Source organism: Lepus europaeus, chromosome 11, assembly GCF_033115175.1.
Source record: "Lepus europaeus isolate LE1 chromosome 11, mLepTim1.pri, whole genome shotgun sequence".
In the NCBI taxonomy this organism is placed as follows: Eukaryota; Metazoa; Chordata; class Mammalia; order Lagomorpha; family Leporidae; genus Lepus; species Lepus europaeus.
Genome location: NC_084837.1, coordinates 16,976,484 through 16,993,985, shown reverse-complemented (window position 1 = coordinate 16,993,985; position 17,502 = coordinate 16,976,484). Strand labels below are relative to the sequence as shown.

Below are 17,502 nucleotides of genomic sequence, written 5' to 3'. Positions count from 1 at the left end.
TATTGTACTGTTACTCAGACAGAAATTATGTCCTATGGAAATTATTTGTAACCAATTGGGGTGATAAGAAGATTGCTGTTTATAAACAGGAGTCTAGAATCAAGTTCTGATTTTTGTTACTCTCCTGAAATGAGGGTTTAATGCAGAAATTATTCTAAAGGTGGCAAGATTTTTGCTTTTAGGTAGAAGAAGGATAGTATGATTTCTTTTCTAGCAATTTATTCATACAACAGGCATCATCCAAGTTATACACCTGAATTCTGCCATTTCAATTTTGGTTTGACTTTTAAATTATGGCAAAGTAATTTTCTTCTTTAAAGATAGACTGCTGCTGGCGCCGTGGCTCAACAGGCTAATCCTCCGCCTTGCAGCACCGGCACACCGGGTTCTAGTCCCGGTCGGGGCACCAGATTCTGTCCTGGTTGCCCCTCCTCCAGGCCAGCTCTCTGCTGTGTCCCGGGAGTGCAGTGGAGGATGGCCCAAGTGCTTAGGCCCTGCACCCCATGGGAGACCAGGAGAAGCACCTGGCTCCTGCCTTGGGATCAGCGTGGTGCGCCGGCTGCAGGCGGCGGCCATTGGAGGGTGAACCAACGGCAAAAAGGAAGACCTTTCTCTCTCTCTCTCTCTCTCTCTTTCACTGTCCACTCTGCCTGTCAAAAATGAAAAAAAAAAGGCCGGCGCCGCGGCTCACTAGGCTAATCCTCTGCCTTGCGGCGCCGGCACACTGGGTTCTAGTCCCGGTCGGGGCACCAATCCTGTCCCGGTTGCCCCTCTTCCAGGCCAGCTCTCTGCTGTGGCCAGGGAGTGCAGTGGAGGATGGCCCAAGTGCTTGGGCCCTGCACTCCATGGGAGACCAGGAGAAGCACCTGGCTCCTGCCTTGGGATCAGCGTGGTGCGCCGGCCGCAGGCAGCAGCCATTGGAGGGTGAACCAACGGCAAAAAGGAAGACCTTTCTCTCTGTCTCTCTCTCACTGTCCACTCTGCCTGTCAAAAAAAAAATAAATAAATAAATAAATAAATAAAATAAAAAGAAAAAAGAAAAAAAAAGACTGCTAGTGATTTTTAGCAATTCTCCTAGACATGTTGTGTGTGTGTGCGTGTGTGTGTGCGTGTGCGTCTGTGTGTATGTATGTTTAACACCCTCACCAAAAACAAGTTAGGTTTTTTCAGTTTCAATATCAGAGTATTAAATGTAAGTAATATATTTAACTGAATGCTTTTGCTGTCCTGAGTGTGTCGTCCTCTGGAATGTCGGTCCTGGTGACTTACACTTAGCGACATCTGGGGCCTCCCTGCAGACAGGAGCACAGGAGAACCTTTTCCTATCTCAGAGAGGTCTAGTGTGCAGGAGTCACATTCTCCTTAAGGTTCCTGGGTGAACTGTGCTTCCCCAAACCTTTTGCTATTTCTGGAAAGTGTCTCACTGCATTTGCTAAAGTTCTGAAGTCTAGAAAGGAAAGAGGAAGCGCTTCTCTGGCCCTTGTTCACCCTTGCGTGAGCCAGACTCTGCCTGGGGATCTTGGACACATCCCTGTTTCACACAGGGTCACAGTGATCCCTACTTGAAGGTCAGAAACTGGGATTCCTCAGCTCTGATGGCTGTCTTGTTCCTTTGCCATGAACTGAGCCCCAGTGCCAATCTCCTAGGGGCTCCTGTATGTTAGACAAACCTAGTGGGGCATCTGTCTTGGATAGGATACCCTCAAGGGGTGGGGGCTTTAGGGCAGTGATGCTAGGGGGATGGCTGACAGCCATTTCCTCTACTGAAAAAGGAGAAAGCTTAATGATCAAAGATACATATATCCTAGCTCACATGGTGGATACGGGAACTAAGAGAGTAATAGTAATAAGACTTTTATTTCATAGGTTTTTTTTTTTTTTTATGAAGAACCCAAGGAGCAAGAGATTATGAATAATGTGTTACATGTCAATGAGTTTCTTTAAATGAAATTCTAGGAAAGAATTATGGAGAAGATCTAGACAAAATATGCAAAGTGACAGTATACAAATTTGATAGAAAAAGCCCGGATATATGTTATGGATAAGGGGTAGATTTTGTATGGTATGACTTGACTTTTAGGTCTTCCGCTATAATGTCTACCTATGATACAAATGTGGTCATAATAGTGAATTGTCATTTCTATGTAGTTTAAAGCATTCCTTTTTGACTGATGCTATTGGTAATTTGTAAAACAACTGATTGGCCTTGAAAACATAGTACAGTGTTTGGTTGAGATTTTAGGGGACTCCCATTTCTTCATTAATCTGGTTTTTCATGGCCTTAAATACCCCAGAGTCTTTACTCATTGTGGTGACATGTTCTTTGAGTTGTGGGTAAACTGATAACCCTTTATCTCTTATATCATTTAATGTAGGATGTTGAAAGCCAAAACAAAGCATCAGGCCCGGAGCCTCAGTCCTTGGACGAGTTCACCAGTCTGCTGATTGCAGATGATACCCGTGTGGTGGTAGACCTGCTTAAACTGTCAGTGTGCAGCCGGGCAGGGGATAGGGGCAGGGACGTGCTCTCGGCAGTGCTGTCTGGCATGGGCACTGCCTACCCACAGGTGAGTTGGTCGGGGGCTAAGGGCTGCATACCCCATCTTCCTTTTCCATGCTGAGCTAACCTCTGCCTGAAGGGAGACACTGCTGATGGTCACACCTTCCCTTCTGCTGCATTTGCTCCTAGCCTAGAGCTATTTAGAAGCACTGTTTTCAAACAAAACACTGGGGACTGGTGGTGGGTTAGGCCACCATTTGTGACACCAACATCCTGTGTCAGAGTCCGAACTGCTTTGCTTTCTGCAAAAGTAGTGGGAGATGGCCCAGGAAATCCAGCCCCTGCCTCCCGTGTGGGAGACCTGGATGGAGTTCTGGGCTCTTGGCTTCTGCCTGTACTGGTCCAGGTACACTGAGAGTGAACCAGTGGATGGAGTCTCACTCCCACTACTCTCCCACCCCTCAACCCAAGGCCTTTTTCTCTCAAGTAAATAAGTAAATATCCATACAAAAATCAGTGAATTATTTTCCACAGCAGCATCCTTTCTCCTTTTTAGAACTGGTTTTGGGGTTCTTCTATTTTTAATTGATTGTTAGAGTTGTTTAATTCCATTGCTAACTAACATTTTGTAGTCCCCCTGCCACCTCCATTTCTCCATTTGCCTTTGATATTACTTTGTTGTTTTTGGCTTTGTAGAAATTTGTTCTGCAGTAAGATCTGCCTTTTTTTTTTTTTTTTTTTTCATTTGCACCTTCTGGGTTTTTTATGCTGCAAAGAAGTGTTTATTTTCATGATATTCTTTTAAAGAAATTCTTCCAAGCTTTCTTCTAATCCTCTTTATGATTTTACTTTACTTTGTTTACATTTTTGAGCCATTTGGGTTATCTTTATGTAGGAAATAAAGTAGGAATCCAACTTTATTTTTCCTAGATGGCAAACCATTTGTCTTAACAAAATTTATTGAATAATCCATCTTTTCCCTAATGATTTGAAAATCACTTTTATTGTATTCTAAATTCTTATATGTATTGTGGGCTATTTACAGACTCTTTTCTGTTCCATTGATATAACTATGCAGCAGTACCATGATATTTTAAATATGTTTCAGTATTTGGTAACACTCTTTCCTATAGGACTTTCTGTCATGTGGACATGTTCCGTACTTGATCCATCCAGGGCTGTAGTCACCAGCCACACATGGCTCTTAAGAACTTGAAATATGGCTAGTGCACCTGATACAAAACTGAAGTTTGTATTTACTTGGATTAATTTAAATTCACGCAGGCACATGTAGCTAGCAGCTAATCAGATGGTCTGGGCTGTAGATCTAGAGTCCAAGCTGTGTGATAGACACAGGGAGGTCAGTCCTGAGGTCCTGGGGCTTCCTGGAGGATGCTCGTTTATCATCAGCTCTGCTCTGCCTTTTCGAGACTGGCCATGCCAGGGAGCTTGATCCAGTGATGCTGGTCACAGATAACTTGTTCTGTGTTTATGCCAGCCATCAAAATTATAAAGTACTTTATTATGGCTGAGTGGTCATGAAAACACAGTAATGGCTATTTTAGGAGCTTGATATTTCTCAATCTGTTATTTAGGAAAAACTAAAAAGTTTCAGGTTTCCTTCTCTAGGTGTTGTTGGTTTTTTTTTTTGTTTTGTTTTTGTTTTGACAGGCAGAGTTAGACAGTGAGAGAGAGAGACAGAGAGAAAGGTCTTCCTTCCGTTGGTTCACCCCTTAAATGGCCGCTGCTGCCAGTGCAGTGCTGATCCGAAGCCAGGAGCCAGGCTCTTCCTCCTGGTCTCCCATGTGGGTGCAGGGCCCAAGCACTTTGGCCATCCTCCACTGCCTTCCCGGGCCACAGCAGAGAGCTGAACTGGAAGAGGAGCAACTGGGACAGAACCGGCGCCCCAACCGGGACTAGAACCTGTGGTGCCGGCGCCGCAGGTGGAGGATTAGTTAAGTGAGCCGTGGCGCCGGCCCCTTCTCTAGTTTTTTAAGACAAGTTACTTGTAACTAAGAGATTAAATCAAAGTGATTTGACACAAGGAAAAAAAATTTTCTTCCATGCTTATTGCATTTATGAGAGAAAAGGATGTGATGAGAACTTTTTTTTTAGAAAAAATTATTTATTAGAGAGAGAGAGAGAGAGAGAGAGAGAGAGAGAGATGTTATATCCATTGGTTTATTCCCCAGATGGCCACAACTGTTGGGGCTGGGCCAGGCTGAAGCCAGGAATCTGGAATTCATCTGGGTCTGCCACATGAGTGGCAGGGGCCTAACCACTTGAGCCATCTTCTGCTGCTTCCCCAGGTACATTAGCAAGGTGCTGGGCCAGGGGTGGAGCAGCTGGGATTTAAACTGGCTCCCATATGGGATGTTGGCATTGAAGGCAATGGCTTAATCCACTGTGCCACAATGCCAGCCCCAGAGAACTTTGATTCAAGGTAACTCCTAACATTTGCCATCCACATCCAGGCCAGCCAACTTCTGGTGCATTCCTCAAGTCAGAGGGAAGAGGTTGCCTTCCTATGACAGTTGGGGTAACTGAGACATTGTTACTGGCTCAAGGAGATTCAGTTTGCTGGTAGAGGAGGGTTGGGTTTGGAAGCCCCAGGGCCCTAATGTCAGAGCCATATCTGACCACTCTTACCCTCCTGAGAAGCTCCATGCCCTCTTTGGTGGTGAGTAACGGGTTTTGCAGAGGAACATTTGGGAGGCCAGAGCACCCTTGTGGACTCTGCCCATAGGCATTTCGTGTTGCTGGCGTCTGTTCAGGCTCCAGCAGAGACAGAAATAAGGATAAGGTTGACTCTGAGCCATGCTTGCCAGTTTGGCAAGATGGGTGTCCTCATATCCTGCCCTGCCCTACCATTTGGAACTCTTAAACACACACAAATTTATAATAATCATGCCCATAGAGCAATGATATTAGCTTTTTATTAAATATAATTTTTCTGAGCTAAACTGTTTGACATACAATTATAATTGTATTCAAAAACAAATAATAAAATTATTTGTATGCTACAAATGCTGTTCTATACTTCCATGAATATGCATTTGTAGCATACAAATAATTTTATTATTTGTTTTTGAATTAAAGTTTTGAGGTGAATATATTATTGCTATCATAATGCATTCTCATTTGGTTTTGAAAAGATCCAAGTTTATAATCATCAGCATTAACCACATAGATGGCTACTACATTTTTAAAATAAGAACATTTTGGATTATTGTGTCTTGATCAGGAAATCCCCAAGTGTGTTTATGTTTGTAGTCCCCCTCATTGCAGATACTTTGTCTGTGCCGCTGTTGGACCTGGGTGGCGTGATTGTTGCTGATTCTTGGGCCCTCCTACTTGAGTGCTGTGGCTCTCTAGGACCTGATCATCTTTCTGAATGTTTGTCTCCTTCCTTTGATATTTTTCTTCCTGAGGCAGCCTTTCCTTCTCAGGAAGTGGTCCTGCCTTGGTGTCTGTGGGTCCTCACAGGTGTTTAGTGTGGCCAGTTGCCATGTATTGACTATTTTGCTTGTGAGGTGCCTTCTGGCTACTTTCGTGTAGGTCATCTCTAAGCCTCAAGACCTTTTTGCAAGCTCTGTGCTGTCTTGGTTTATAGGTGAGTATACTGAGCCATGATTTGAACTACATTTCTCAAACTTTGGGTCCTCTACTCCACCACCTTGTCCCTTCAAAGGACCCAGAGCAGGATGAGCAGTGGTAGTGTCCAGACAGCCAGGTATGGAACCACTTGACCATCTCATTTGTGTCCCTGTTTCCTCCCCAGGTGGCAGATATGTTGTTGGAACTCTGTGTCACCGAGTTGGAGGATGTCGCCACGGACTCGCAAAGTGGACGTCTTTCCTCTCAGCCTGTGGTGGTGGAGAGTAGCCATCCCTATACTGATGACACTTCTACGAGTGGCACAGTGAAAATTCCAGGTACTCAGTCCATCCCCTGGGGAGGGGCTGCATGGATCTTTGCCTTTACAGTGACTTGATTCTGTAATTACTTCAATAGAAGCAACCATCTCTGTTCTATAGAGAAGAAGCTACAGAATTGCTTTAGAATTCCTTTACTCCATTTTCTGAGAAAGTTAACTTTACAGAACAGTTAGCTTTCCCCTTCTCTTTCTCCATCCCCCTTTCCTTCTTTCTCCCTTTCCTTTTGACCGTTCACCTGTTGAGGCACTCAGGCCTTTAACTCATGACCTTCCCAGGGGCCTGGACCTCCTCAGGGCAGGGTCACTGCTGCTGTAGTACAGCCTGTGTCTGAGTCATGTCTTTCTGCAAATTCCACCTGATTCAGAGGCCCAGTTAATTCAGCCCTTTGGTGGCTGTGACGCAGCCTCAGGAAGTGCCTAGTTCCTGTGACCCAGCATCAGCTAATACCTAAGAGATCCCGTGAGGACTACAAAATGTTATTCTAATTGAATCATTTATTTGGTATTTATTAACTGGAACACTTTTATAAATAGACATTTCCGCTTTTCCTTTCATTGGTTACCTAGGGGTACTGTTTGCATAAAAAAAGCAGTATAAAAGCTTGATTCTTTCTTTCTATTTGCCAGTTTTTTCAAGAGAAAGAATTAGTTCCCTATCATCCTTGAGGGTGCTTAGTTAGTGTTTTTATATTTTGTGTTCTTATGAACTCATGGGCTGAAACTTACATGAGAGGTTTTAATCCACTGTGATTATTTTCCTCATTGAAGCTCCTAAGAGTGGTAGCTGCTTCAGTTGGCCTCTGAAATGATTCTGGTGATCCGTTGATAAGCTTTCCCGTAGTATGGTGTGGCAAGGTATTCTAAGCTCATCCTGTAGGGTCCCTTCTCCACCTGGGATCTGTTGTGGTTTCTTTCAGTGAAGATGGTATTTCAAGATCACAACTTGGGGTGGACATTTGGCTTAGCAGTTGAGACACTGGTTAGAGTATTATGTCTCCAACTATGTTAGAGTGCCTGGATTTGAGTCCTGACTCCATTTTGCATTCCAGTTTCCTGCTAATGTAGACCTGGGAAGCATGAAGTACTTGAGCCCCTGCCACCCAAATGGGATATTTGGTTAGGTTCCAGGCTCCTAGCTCTGGCCTGGACCATCCCCAGCCATTTCAGGCTTTTGGGGAGTGAACCAATGGATAAGAGCATGTTCTCTCTCTCTCTCTCAACCTGGATGCTGGGATGGATACTCACTGCTACTGGGCTATCATTGCTTCTAGATCTTTTCACTGGGCAGGAATATGATGGATTGGGCTAACTTATTTTGAGTTCATGCTCATTCTTGAGTCAAATTCAAAAGTACAAAGTTTCTGCTTAATCTTCTTCTATTATGTCAGTGTCTGTTTTCTTCCATACCAAATTCAAGTTACAGGACAGAGGCTAATAGAGTATCTATAATTTTTCATTTGCTTTATCTCACATTACATACACAGCAGACTCAGGATATAATTCTAATACTGTCATTGTCGCTACAGTTACTGAAAATCATTGAAAAAATTTTGTCATATGCTCTCTTTATTCTTCCAAATTCTTAAAATAATACTGTATCTACCAGAGCATAATGTTATTATGTCTTATATCTTTTTCCTTTCAAACTTTGGTCTGGTTTTAATACATTTTAATACTTTCTGTTTGTCCTTTTGTCTGTTTAGTCATTGTGATGTTTTAGGGCATTCTAGTAAATTCCTCTACAGTCCTCAACATCAATATTAAATCCTTAGATCGTTTGTTCTTTGTACACTGTGACAGTGATAATGCATTTTCCCTCCTTTTGAATCATGTGATTTTTCTGTTGTTTTACTAAACTGTGCTAATGTTGACCATTCTAGGTTATTCTCAGATAAAGGGTGTGGTGTTCATTCTGCAGCCTTGTTTAGTTCTCCTTTCTAGGAACACTGGTTAATTTTTTATGTGTTGGATGTCTTACAGATGTAATGTTGGCTACTTCTCAAAGAAATGCTTTTTTATTCTTTATTTTAAAAGATTTTTTCTTTCTTTTGGTATTATGTTTATTTGATCTTATGCCTCTTCTAGTTTAATCTTTATTTTGTAATTCTTTTTTTAAATTGCAGTTCTTCCCTTAGTTTTAACATTTAGTTTTTTGGTTTTCCTGTTCTTGAATTTATGTTGTTCTTTTGTACCTTATATCATTTCCTTATTGTGTTTCTCACTTGTTTTGAAAGGATAAAGGAGAGTTTTCTGGATTTTGTGGACATTTCTGGCCTGCTTTTGTTGTCAGTAGGGCTGTAACTGTTCTTTATTCTCTTTTCTGACAAGAACTTTGCATTAGATTTGGCCTTTGTGCCTCTATTTAGTTCATTTTTTTTTTTTAACAAAAGGTTTATTTATTTGAAAAATTTACAGAGGGAGAGGTGAGGGAGAGAGAAAAGGGTGGAGAGAAGAGAAGAGAGGGGAGGGGAGGGTAAAGAAGAGGAGAAGAGAGGAGAGGAGACATCTTCCATTCTCTGGTTCCCTTCCCAGATGGCTACAACAGCCAGGGCTGGTTTCGGTAAACCAGGAGCCAGGAGCTTCATCCAATCTCCCATGTGGTGAACAGGGTCCCAAGCGCTTGGGCCATCTTCCACTGCTTTCCCAGGCCATTAGGAATCTGCGTTGGAAGTAAAGCAGCCAGGACGTGAACTGGCACCCATATGGGATGCTGGCGTTGCAGGCAGTGGCATTAACCCACCACAACACCAGCCCCTATTTTGTTCATTTTCAGTGAAATTAGTTTTCTTAAATTTTTAGAAAGATGTGGAGTTCAAAAAGGTTTTTTTGTTGTTGTTTCTTTCTTTTCTTTTCTTTTCTTTTTTTTTTTTTTGTTTTTTGTTTTACCTTTCAGCTATAACTCTTTCAGGATGGAAATGGAAAAACCAAAAGGTATTTCTGTTCAACAATTGCCAGAGACAAAAATCTATAACCACCTCTTTTCTATTTCTCATTTTATATTCAGTCCACTAGCAAATCCTGTCTTCTGTGTTTTATTGAAGTATATTGCACTTTCAGCCGTTTCTCACGCATTCCAGACAATCCAGATGGCCCACCACTGTGCCTCGCCTGGTTTTCTACACTAACGTCCTTTCTCACTGCCTGAGTCTTCCTGCTTCCCTTCCCACCTCTCGGGTCCTCACAGGATCAGCTTCCTACACAAAGTCCAGAGACATTCTCTTCAAACCAGTTAGAGCCTGTTGGTCCTCTGTGTGAAACCCACCAGCACAGCCCTGGGTGTGACCTCATTCTTCCCTCCCTTCCTCCTGTGCCTCACTCCTGGACCCCAGTGTTGTCCTCTGCTCGTCCTTGAAAATGTTTCAACTTAAAGGAGGACTCTTACTCCTTTACTCACAGCACATCTGACACCAAATCTGGATTTTTCATACCAAGCAATTCTATTCTCTGTGGACACCAACTGGATGTCTTAGAATTTAGTTCTGATCCTGCCTACCTGGAGCTAGTGCAGGCCACACTTGTTCAGGACTCAGTCCCCTAAGACTCTCCACTCCAGATGCCAGTGGCCGAGGTGCAGGTCCCCGGGTTACTCACAACTCTACCTGACGTGACTCTAGATTGGGGGTTTCCACAAGGCCCTCCTGTTCATTAATGGGCTATAAAGTCTGGACTGGGCATCGGGCTTGCAACATGCAGGTTTGTCCAGAGTGAGAGCACACGGCAATCTGGCCAAGCAGAAGTGCTTTCTGATCTTTCAGGCAATGGTCACAATCTGATGGGGGAGGTAGAGAGGGGAAATAGGGTGGTCTTTCTCGTTTTTGAGGCTGGATCTTCACTAGCTGTTGAACATTACTTTAGTCCCACTGTTTCTGCTTGGTAGACGGTAAGTTTAAGTGGTTTTGAAGTTCTCACTCTGTGTTGTGCTTGCTTGTCCTCAAGGGGCAGAAGGACTCAGGGTGGAGTTTGACCGGCAGTGCTCCACAGAGAGGCGCCATGACCCTCTCACAGTCATGGACGGCGTCAACAGGATCGTCTCTGTGCGGTCAGGTGAGGAAGGGTGGCTAAGCAGGACATGGTCTGCTTGCCTCTGTAAACAGAACTGTGTACATGGTGGGACCGATGCTGCTGCCTCATTCTTATGGCAGCTTTAAGAAAGGGACAAGAAGCCATTTAGCCGTGAGGTACAGTAGGGTTTATTTGTCACTTCCCACTTGAAACGAGTAATTATCTGTATGGTGTATTCATCATACCACTTGATGGGCAGGGGTACTGAATGATGAGCAAGTGTGGATCCTTGTCAGGACACACCCAGCTTCACCCAGGTAGACAAGGTGCAAAGATGGGTCAAAGTGCCAGGCATGTGGAGGTAAAGGTTGGCATAGGACAGAGCATTTTCAAACAATTTGCTTTTTACTGTCAGCTATGGGGACTTGGCTACATGGAACAAATGTTCTGAATGTATAGTGGATAAAACACTAAGGAGCTAGGAGCCATTGTGTCTGGACCTGGCTTTGCTGTGCTGATGTACTCATGAGGTCAAGCAGGTGTATATTACTGCATCCTAGGAGTTTGTTAAGCGCTGTTTTACTGGGGTTTTAGAATTTTCAGTTGCATGGGGAGGTTTGTGTATTTTCATAGCTCTTTCTTCTTTATCTCAAGCAAGGGACAGCAAACTCTTCCTGTAAAGGGCCCTGTGGTGAACATTTCAGGCTTGGTGGGCCACATCTTGTCTCCGTCATAACTGCTCACATACCATGTGTCAGTGAGTGGGCGTGTCTGTGTCCCAGTAAATCTTACACTGTGTGCTTATTTAAATCCCTGATCTAGAGCTTTGGGTGAAGTGTTGTGGTCACACTGATGAGCATAGGTTTTTCTGGCACTTTGACAGATGTCTGTCAATGTGGCTTTTAGTAGTGTTGTTAGTTGTGGAAGGGATCTCCATCTCCTCGGAGATGAGGTAACACACTGCAGCTTCTCTCCACAGCACCCTGGCCCCTGGCTCTGGTCAGGCGATTCCATTCCTTCCTGGAAGGTGTCCTTTTCTTGGCCACGCTAAGCTGCACACTGAGATCTTGGGAAAAGCGAGGTGTCTTCCTGTTGCTTGGCTCCCGTCCCTGCAGCCATGCCATGGGCCAGCCTTGCAGACCTCTGTCACACACCCTAGCTGTGACTGTGATTGTATCCCCGTCAGGTGGTGGCCTCTCCGATGCAGTGTCCTTAGTGCTTACTACAGGGGCTGAGTGAGTCTGCTGAATGGGGTGTGTATTAAAATGCTGTTCACCAAGAGTGTTGTGTCTCTGTGAACTTGAACTGGGGAATGCATGGGTTGGAAGGGCTCAGTGGCTTCTGATGCAGTGTGAATGATTTTGCTTTGTCTCTAAAGAAGTGTGTGTTGATCAGTGATGGAGTAAACCTAACCCCAGGGTGTGCTTTTCTCTCCCAGGCCGTGAGTGGTCTGACTGGTCCAGTGAGCTCCGCATCCCGGGGGATGAGTTAAAGTGGAAATTCATCAGTGATGGTTCTGTGAATGGGTGGGGCTGGCGCTTCACTGTCTACCCCATCATGCCAGCTGCAGGTAATGGAGGCACTGATAGGATTGTTAACAGTAATTCATGGTCTGCCCTCTCCTATGTTGGGAGTGAGTGCTGCCACAGGCCCCACTGAGGCTGTGTGGCTGTCAGAGTGCTAGCACTCCATCTTCTCCTGATGTGGAAGATGAGTGTGTTGCTGGTCACAGTTCCTAAGGCTTCAGCTTTACAGTGGAAATGTTAATGTTAAGAGCATGGCTCCTGTGACTTAGCGTTACACCACAGGCACACCCTGGACTGCTGAGTTACAGGTGGCTGGGGCCACCCTTGATAGTTGCATTTGTGTCTTGTTGTGGGGCAGCGGAGGCCGTCCAGTAGAGCTGGGAGTCAGTGGGCCCCTCAGACACAGGAAGAATGTCCTTCACAAGCAGCTGCAAAGCTTGTTTCCAGACCTGCCAGCATCTCCCTCACTGTGGCTTCTTATGCTGCATGTGTGACCTTGTGGGTTTAAATCACCAATTCAGGTTAGTTGCAGTATTCTACCCAGAGCTAGCAAAAGAGGGGTCCAAGCCCCTAACGAGAATCTGGCTGTATCCAAGTGACCCCTGCTATCTCCGTGTGCCTAAATCCAATGAACATACAGTATGGCACCTCCATAAAATAACCTAATGAAAAGATAGTAATGCCTTAAAACTTTGGGCACTTCCTGAAAGCCAGTGTCCTCTCTGGTCTCCTCTTGGACTATAGACACTTTTCTTTCACTTGCCAATCAAATAAAAGTTTCTGCTTTTTTGCAAATTGTTTTCTGTTTTTTATCTCTACTGACCTGAGGAAAAGAACCCACAAAACTCACTCCAGCAACTGCCCTCCCCTCCGCAACTGATAACGGCAGCTCCCTTCAGACACAGGCACATGCACCGTGTGTTCATTCGCAGGCCCTAAGGACCTTCTTTCCGATCGCTGCGTCCTCTCCTGCCCATCCATGGACTTGGTGACGTGTCTGTTGGACTTCCGACTCAATCTCACCTCCAACAGAAGCATCGTCCCGCGCCTCGCAGCCTCTCTGGCGGCGTGTGCACAGTTGAGTGCCTTAGGTAATGATGCCATTATAATCACACCTGTCTTAATAGTTGGAAAATGGGTCAAGCTTCTCATATTTTCTGTCTGTCTGTTTCAGCTGCCAGTCACAGAATGTGGGCCCTTCAAAGATTGAGGAAGCTGCTTACAACTGAATTTGGGCAGTCGATTAACATAAATAGACTGCTAGGAGAAAATGACGGGGAAACAAGAGCTTTGGTACGTAACATTATGGTACCATTTTTAGACCTGTGGCCTTTTGGGGATAAAATACTACTGTAATCCTTTAAACCTCTAAATCATTGAGAAGCATTGTGGAATTTAACCAGTGCATAAGGAGGCCTTTGTCACATCTTGATTTTTGCCTTATATTGCTACGTATACTTGAGTTCAAACTGGATTTTGAATTTTTCTTAAAAAAAAAAAAAGTCTGTGTTGATGGCTGTGAGTATGGGATTGTGCTTGTTGAACTTTACAATGATTCCGAAAGCCCTTTGTTTGCTGATGAGGTAGTTCTTGTGGACCCTCACCTCACGAGATCAGGGAGGATCTGTGGGCGCGAGAGGGATGGGTTCCGCCGGAGTAGCTGTGCTGAGCTGTAGGCCGAGCATTCTGAGATGAGTGTTCAGACTGTCTATTTTCTGTTTCAGTGTTCATGTCCTTTAAGCCTTTTTCCCTACTTGAGAATGTCAGTAAGCACTTTTTAAAGGGAAATAGTAACTATGTAATAAAACATTTGACTCACAGAAATGAAACAAGCTGTGGAGCCCTTTGCATTTTGGATTCCTGTAACAGAATATTCTTTGTTGTTAAGAGTTTTTCAGGCAGTGCTCTTGCTGCTTTGGTGAAAGGCCTTCCAGAAGCTTTGCAAAGGCAGTTTGAGTATGAAGACCCTATTGTGAGAGGGGGCAAACAGCTGCTCCACAGCCCGTTCTTTAAGGTAATATTTGATATATTTTTAACTGACACTACAACTGTTTGGCTGGGAGAGTCACCAGGATGTGTCACATACAATGTGATGTGTTTTGGGCCTCTTTGAGGGCAGTTCTAGGCATTGCTGAAATTGAAAAATCTGTGAAAATCTGAAGAAATGAATGTGTGGGCTAAGCTCCCATGTCTAAGAGCCAGCTCACTTTGAAATACACAGATCTTATTAGTTGATATAGGCAACAAATGTTATAGCAGTTGTTGGATCTGAGATCCTGTGTAGGAGGTGCATCTGTAGGAACTATTAGAAATAACCACATCCCTGCTGATGGAAGTAAGGAGATCTTGAATGGGAACCTTGGGATGGTGGCCTGTGACAGTCTGCTGATCACTAGCCATAGTGTTGTCAAAGTGTAATGTTAACTGCATTTCTGTGTGTTCTTGTGTTTTTAACTCTTGGTGGCTGCAGGTACTAGTAGCTCTTGCCTGTGACCTGGAACTAGATACTCTCCCTTGCTGTGCTGAGACACACAAGTGGGCTTGGTTTCGACGGTACTGCATGGCCTCTCGTGTTGCTGTGGCCCTGGACAAGAGAACACCATTGCCCCGTCTGTTTCTTGATGAGGTATTGCATATTACTTAGGTATCATTATTGTAATGCAAAAGCATTTTTAAAGTTTAGAAAGATGACACCAGTATTATGAGACACAAGAACTTGTCAAGAAATATTAGAAAGGAAAACCTACACAGGTGAAAATGAATGCAGGCACACTGAATTCCAGTGAAGCTCATGTGAAAGATGCAACAATGCTGTGTAGACATTTGTAATACCTTAGACTTGATGTGATCATATTGCTTTTACTTATTAACCATAAAATCACAGTGCTGATGATTAGCATTTCCTCATATTCCCAGGCAAGGACTCCTCCTGTCTTGTCTTCATATGTATTTGTTTTATTCTTGAGATGAGTGTTTGATTCAGAGTCTCATCATAATGTTGTCTAGGTGGCTAAGAAAATCCGTGAGTTAATGGCGGACAGTGAACACATGGATGTTCTGCATGAGAGCCATGACGTTTTCAAAAGAGAGCAAGATGAACAGCTCGTGCAGTGGATGAACAGGTTATTATGTCAGAAACAAGAAATGCCGTTCCATGTGAAAGAAAGCTTATGTGTGCAGTTCTTCTCCATGTCAAATGCTCTTTTAATGTTTGCTGTAGGCGACCAGACGACTGGACCCTTTCTGCTGGCGGCAGTGGAACCATTTATGGATGGGGACATAATCATAGAGGGCAGCTTGGGGGCATTGAAGGTGCAAAAGTTAAAGTTCCCACTCCATGTGAAGCCCTTGCAACTCTTAGACCAGTGCAGTTAATTGGAGGAGAACAGACACTCTTTGCTGTGACAGCTGATGGGAAGGTAAGGGTGCATTTTCTGTGTCATGCTGTCCTTAAAACTGGAGACATTTATGGTTAGATGCATTGTATACCGAATTACTGTCTCAAGATTAATAGTGCTTCTGGTGTATGCTGAAAGCATTTGTAATTCTGAAATATTTCTGTATAATCTCTAGATGTGTTCTAAAGCTTTAAATTTTTATTTTGAAATATAAAATGTATTTGTTTGCATTTTTTGTTAGATATATTCTTTTCCTGTTTATTATAAATTTTATCTTTAAAAAATTGATTGCTAATGTGTAGAAATACATTGTCTATATTTTGACTTTGTAGCTGGTGACCTTATTCCATTATTTTCTTTCTAAAGTGTCTCAAGATTTTTGTATCCTTTCAGAGAGCTATAATCTGTAAATGAATTTTTGTTTCCTAGGTTACAATTTGCCTTCCTATTATTTTTTTTTCCTTTTGATAGTGAGAAAGGGAGTAAATTGTGGTGGTTAGGAGTTGCAGTGTAATATTGATTAGTGGTGGTCATGGCTGTGTTCTTATCTTGACCTAAACTGTGCAGAAAGCAATGTGATGGGACGTTTCACACACGTCTGTGTAATATAGAAGCCCTTTATCAGATTAAGGCAGTTTCCATCTGATTCTTCTCCTAAGTGCATATTGATTTTCTCAAGTTGTATACCTTTCTGCATTTTTTGGAAATGTCCTTCTACAGATATTTTCTCCTTTAGTGGATTAATAATAATGGATTGGATTAATTGGTTTTCTCATGCTAAACAAGCTTGTATTCTTTGCATATACCTAACTTGGTCAGAATCTGTTCTAAGTATTTTTGGTTTGTGTTTATGAATGTTTAGTTTGAGAGTTTTGGGAGAGCCATGATCATAAGTGAGACACCATCATGCAGTGTTCCTGTCTCACACACTCTTTGTCTTTGGTATTGAATTAGTTATCTGTTTAACTTAGAATAATACACATGTATCATCTCAGTTTCTCTGAGTCAGGACTTGAGATGGCATAGCTCAGTCTACCATCAGAATCTCTCACCAGGCTACAGTCTTGAGGTTATGAAAGGAAGGGTTCAGCTCCCTGTATTCTTGTCAGGCTGAGGCCCAAGTCCTTCATGAGCTGTTGGTGAAGGCTTCCCTCACTCAGTTCTTTGCCATGTGCCCTTAGAGCGTCTCATGGCATGGCAGCTGGTGTATCAGTGCAAGCAAGGGAGAGAGTACCAGCAAGAGAAAGAGTGATAGCAGGATGAAGTCATGGCCTTGTGTAACTGAATCCTAGAAGTGATGGTCACTTGCCATATTCTGCTCATCAGAAGCAAGAAACCCACCTTCAAGGAGAGGGAATTACATGGTTTTTACATGAACTGGAAGTGGGAAGTTCATCTTTCATCTGTGACTGCTTTCAAGATCTGTTTTGGGAATCAATGGTTTAATTATGATATACTTAAATATCAATTTCTCTTTATTTTTCTGCCACCCATTTTTATTCATTTTTGTTTTTAGTTTTTTTGCCAGGAGCTGAGAGATCGATGGGATTAGAGTTGGGGCGGTGAGATTATGTTCCTGGCTCTGAGAATTGGTCTTTCAACAATTCTGTTAAATCCCTAGATACTATTTTTTTTCTTTCATATCTTGCTTCTTCTGAATTCTCTGTATGATCTCTACCTGAAATTCGGTTGATGTTGAGTGAGAAAGTCTTCCTTTACATAATTTAACCTTTCTTTCCTATTTCCTCTTCCATCTGTCTTTCTCTGCCATATGCTGGATAATTCCTTTAGATGGATCTTCCAGCTTTCCAGTATCTCTTCATCTGTGTGATCTGCCACTAAATATGTCTGAGTTTTAAATTTCAGTTATTTCTCTAATTTCTGAAAGTTCTGCTTTTAGTTCTTTTGTATCCTCTTATTCTTTGAGAATATGCAAAACTTTGTTTAATCATATTAGACTATTCTGCTGACTTTCACTCAAGGTACCTTCTTTCTTTTTGTATTATGTGAACTTTTAAAACTGTGAGCTGGCCATTTTCCTTGGAATATTTTATGTAGAAATTCTTTGAGAATTAGTTTGAAATCACTCACCCAAAGAGAATTTATAAACTTGAGATATCAGCTAAGCCATTATAAGTT

General features: G+C 43.1%; 1 protein-coding gene across 1 annotated transcript in view; it reads left to right on the top strand.

Annotated features, from left to right (window-relative positions):
• The window catches only part of HERC2 (HECT and RLD domain containing E3 ubiquitin protein ligase 2), a 230,098-nt gene that overhangs the window by 183,456 nt on the left and 29,140 nt on the right, over window positions 1–17,502 (top strand). The window contains 10 exon segments of the mRNA XM_062205025.1: window positions 2,376–2,567; window positions 6,282–6,435; window positions 10,374–10,481; window positions 11,878–12,009; window positions 12,898–13,056; window positions 13,140–13,258; window positions 13,854–13,979; window positions 14,436–14,591; window positions 14,972–15,087; window positions 15,186–15,384. Of these exon segments, the coding sequence (XP_062061009.1) occupies window positions 2,376–2,567; window positions 6,282–6,435; window positions 10,374–10,481; window positions 11,878–12,009; window positions 12,898–13,056; window positions 13,140–13,258; window positions 13,854–13,979; window positions 14,436–14,591; window positions 14,972–15,087; window positions 15,186–15,384 (1,461 nt within the window).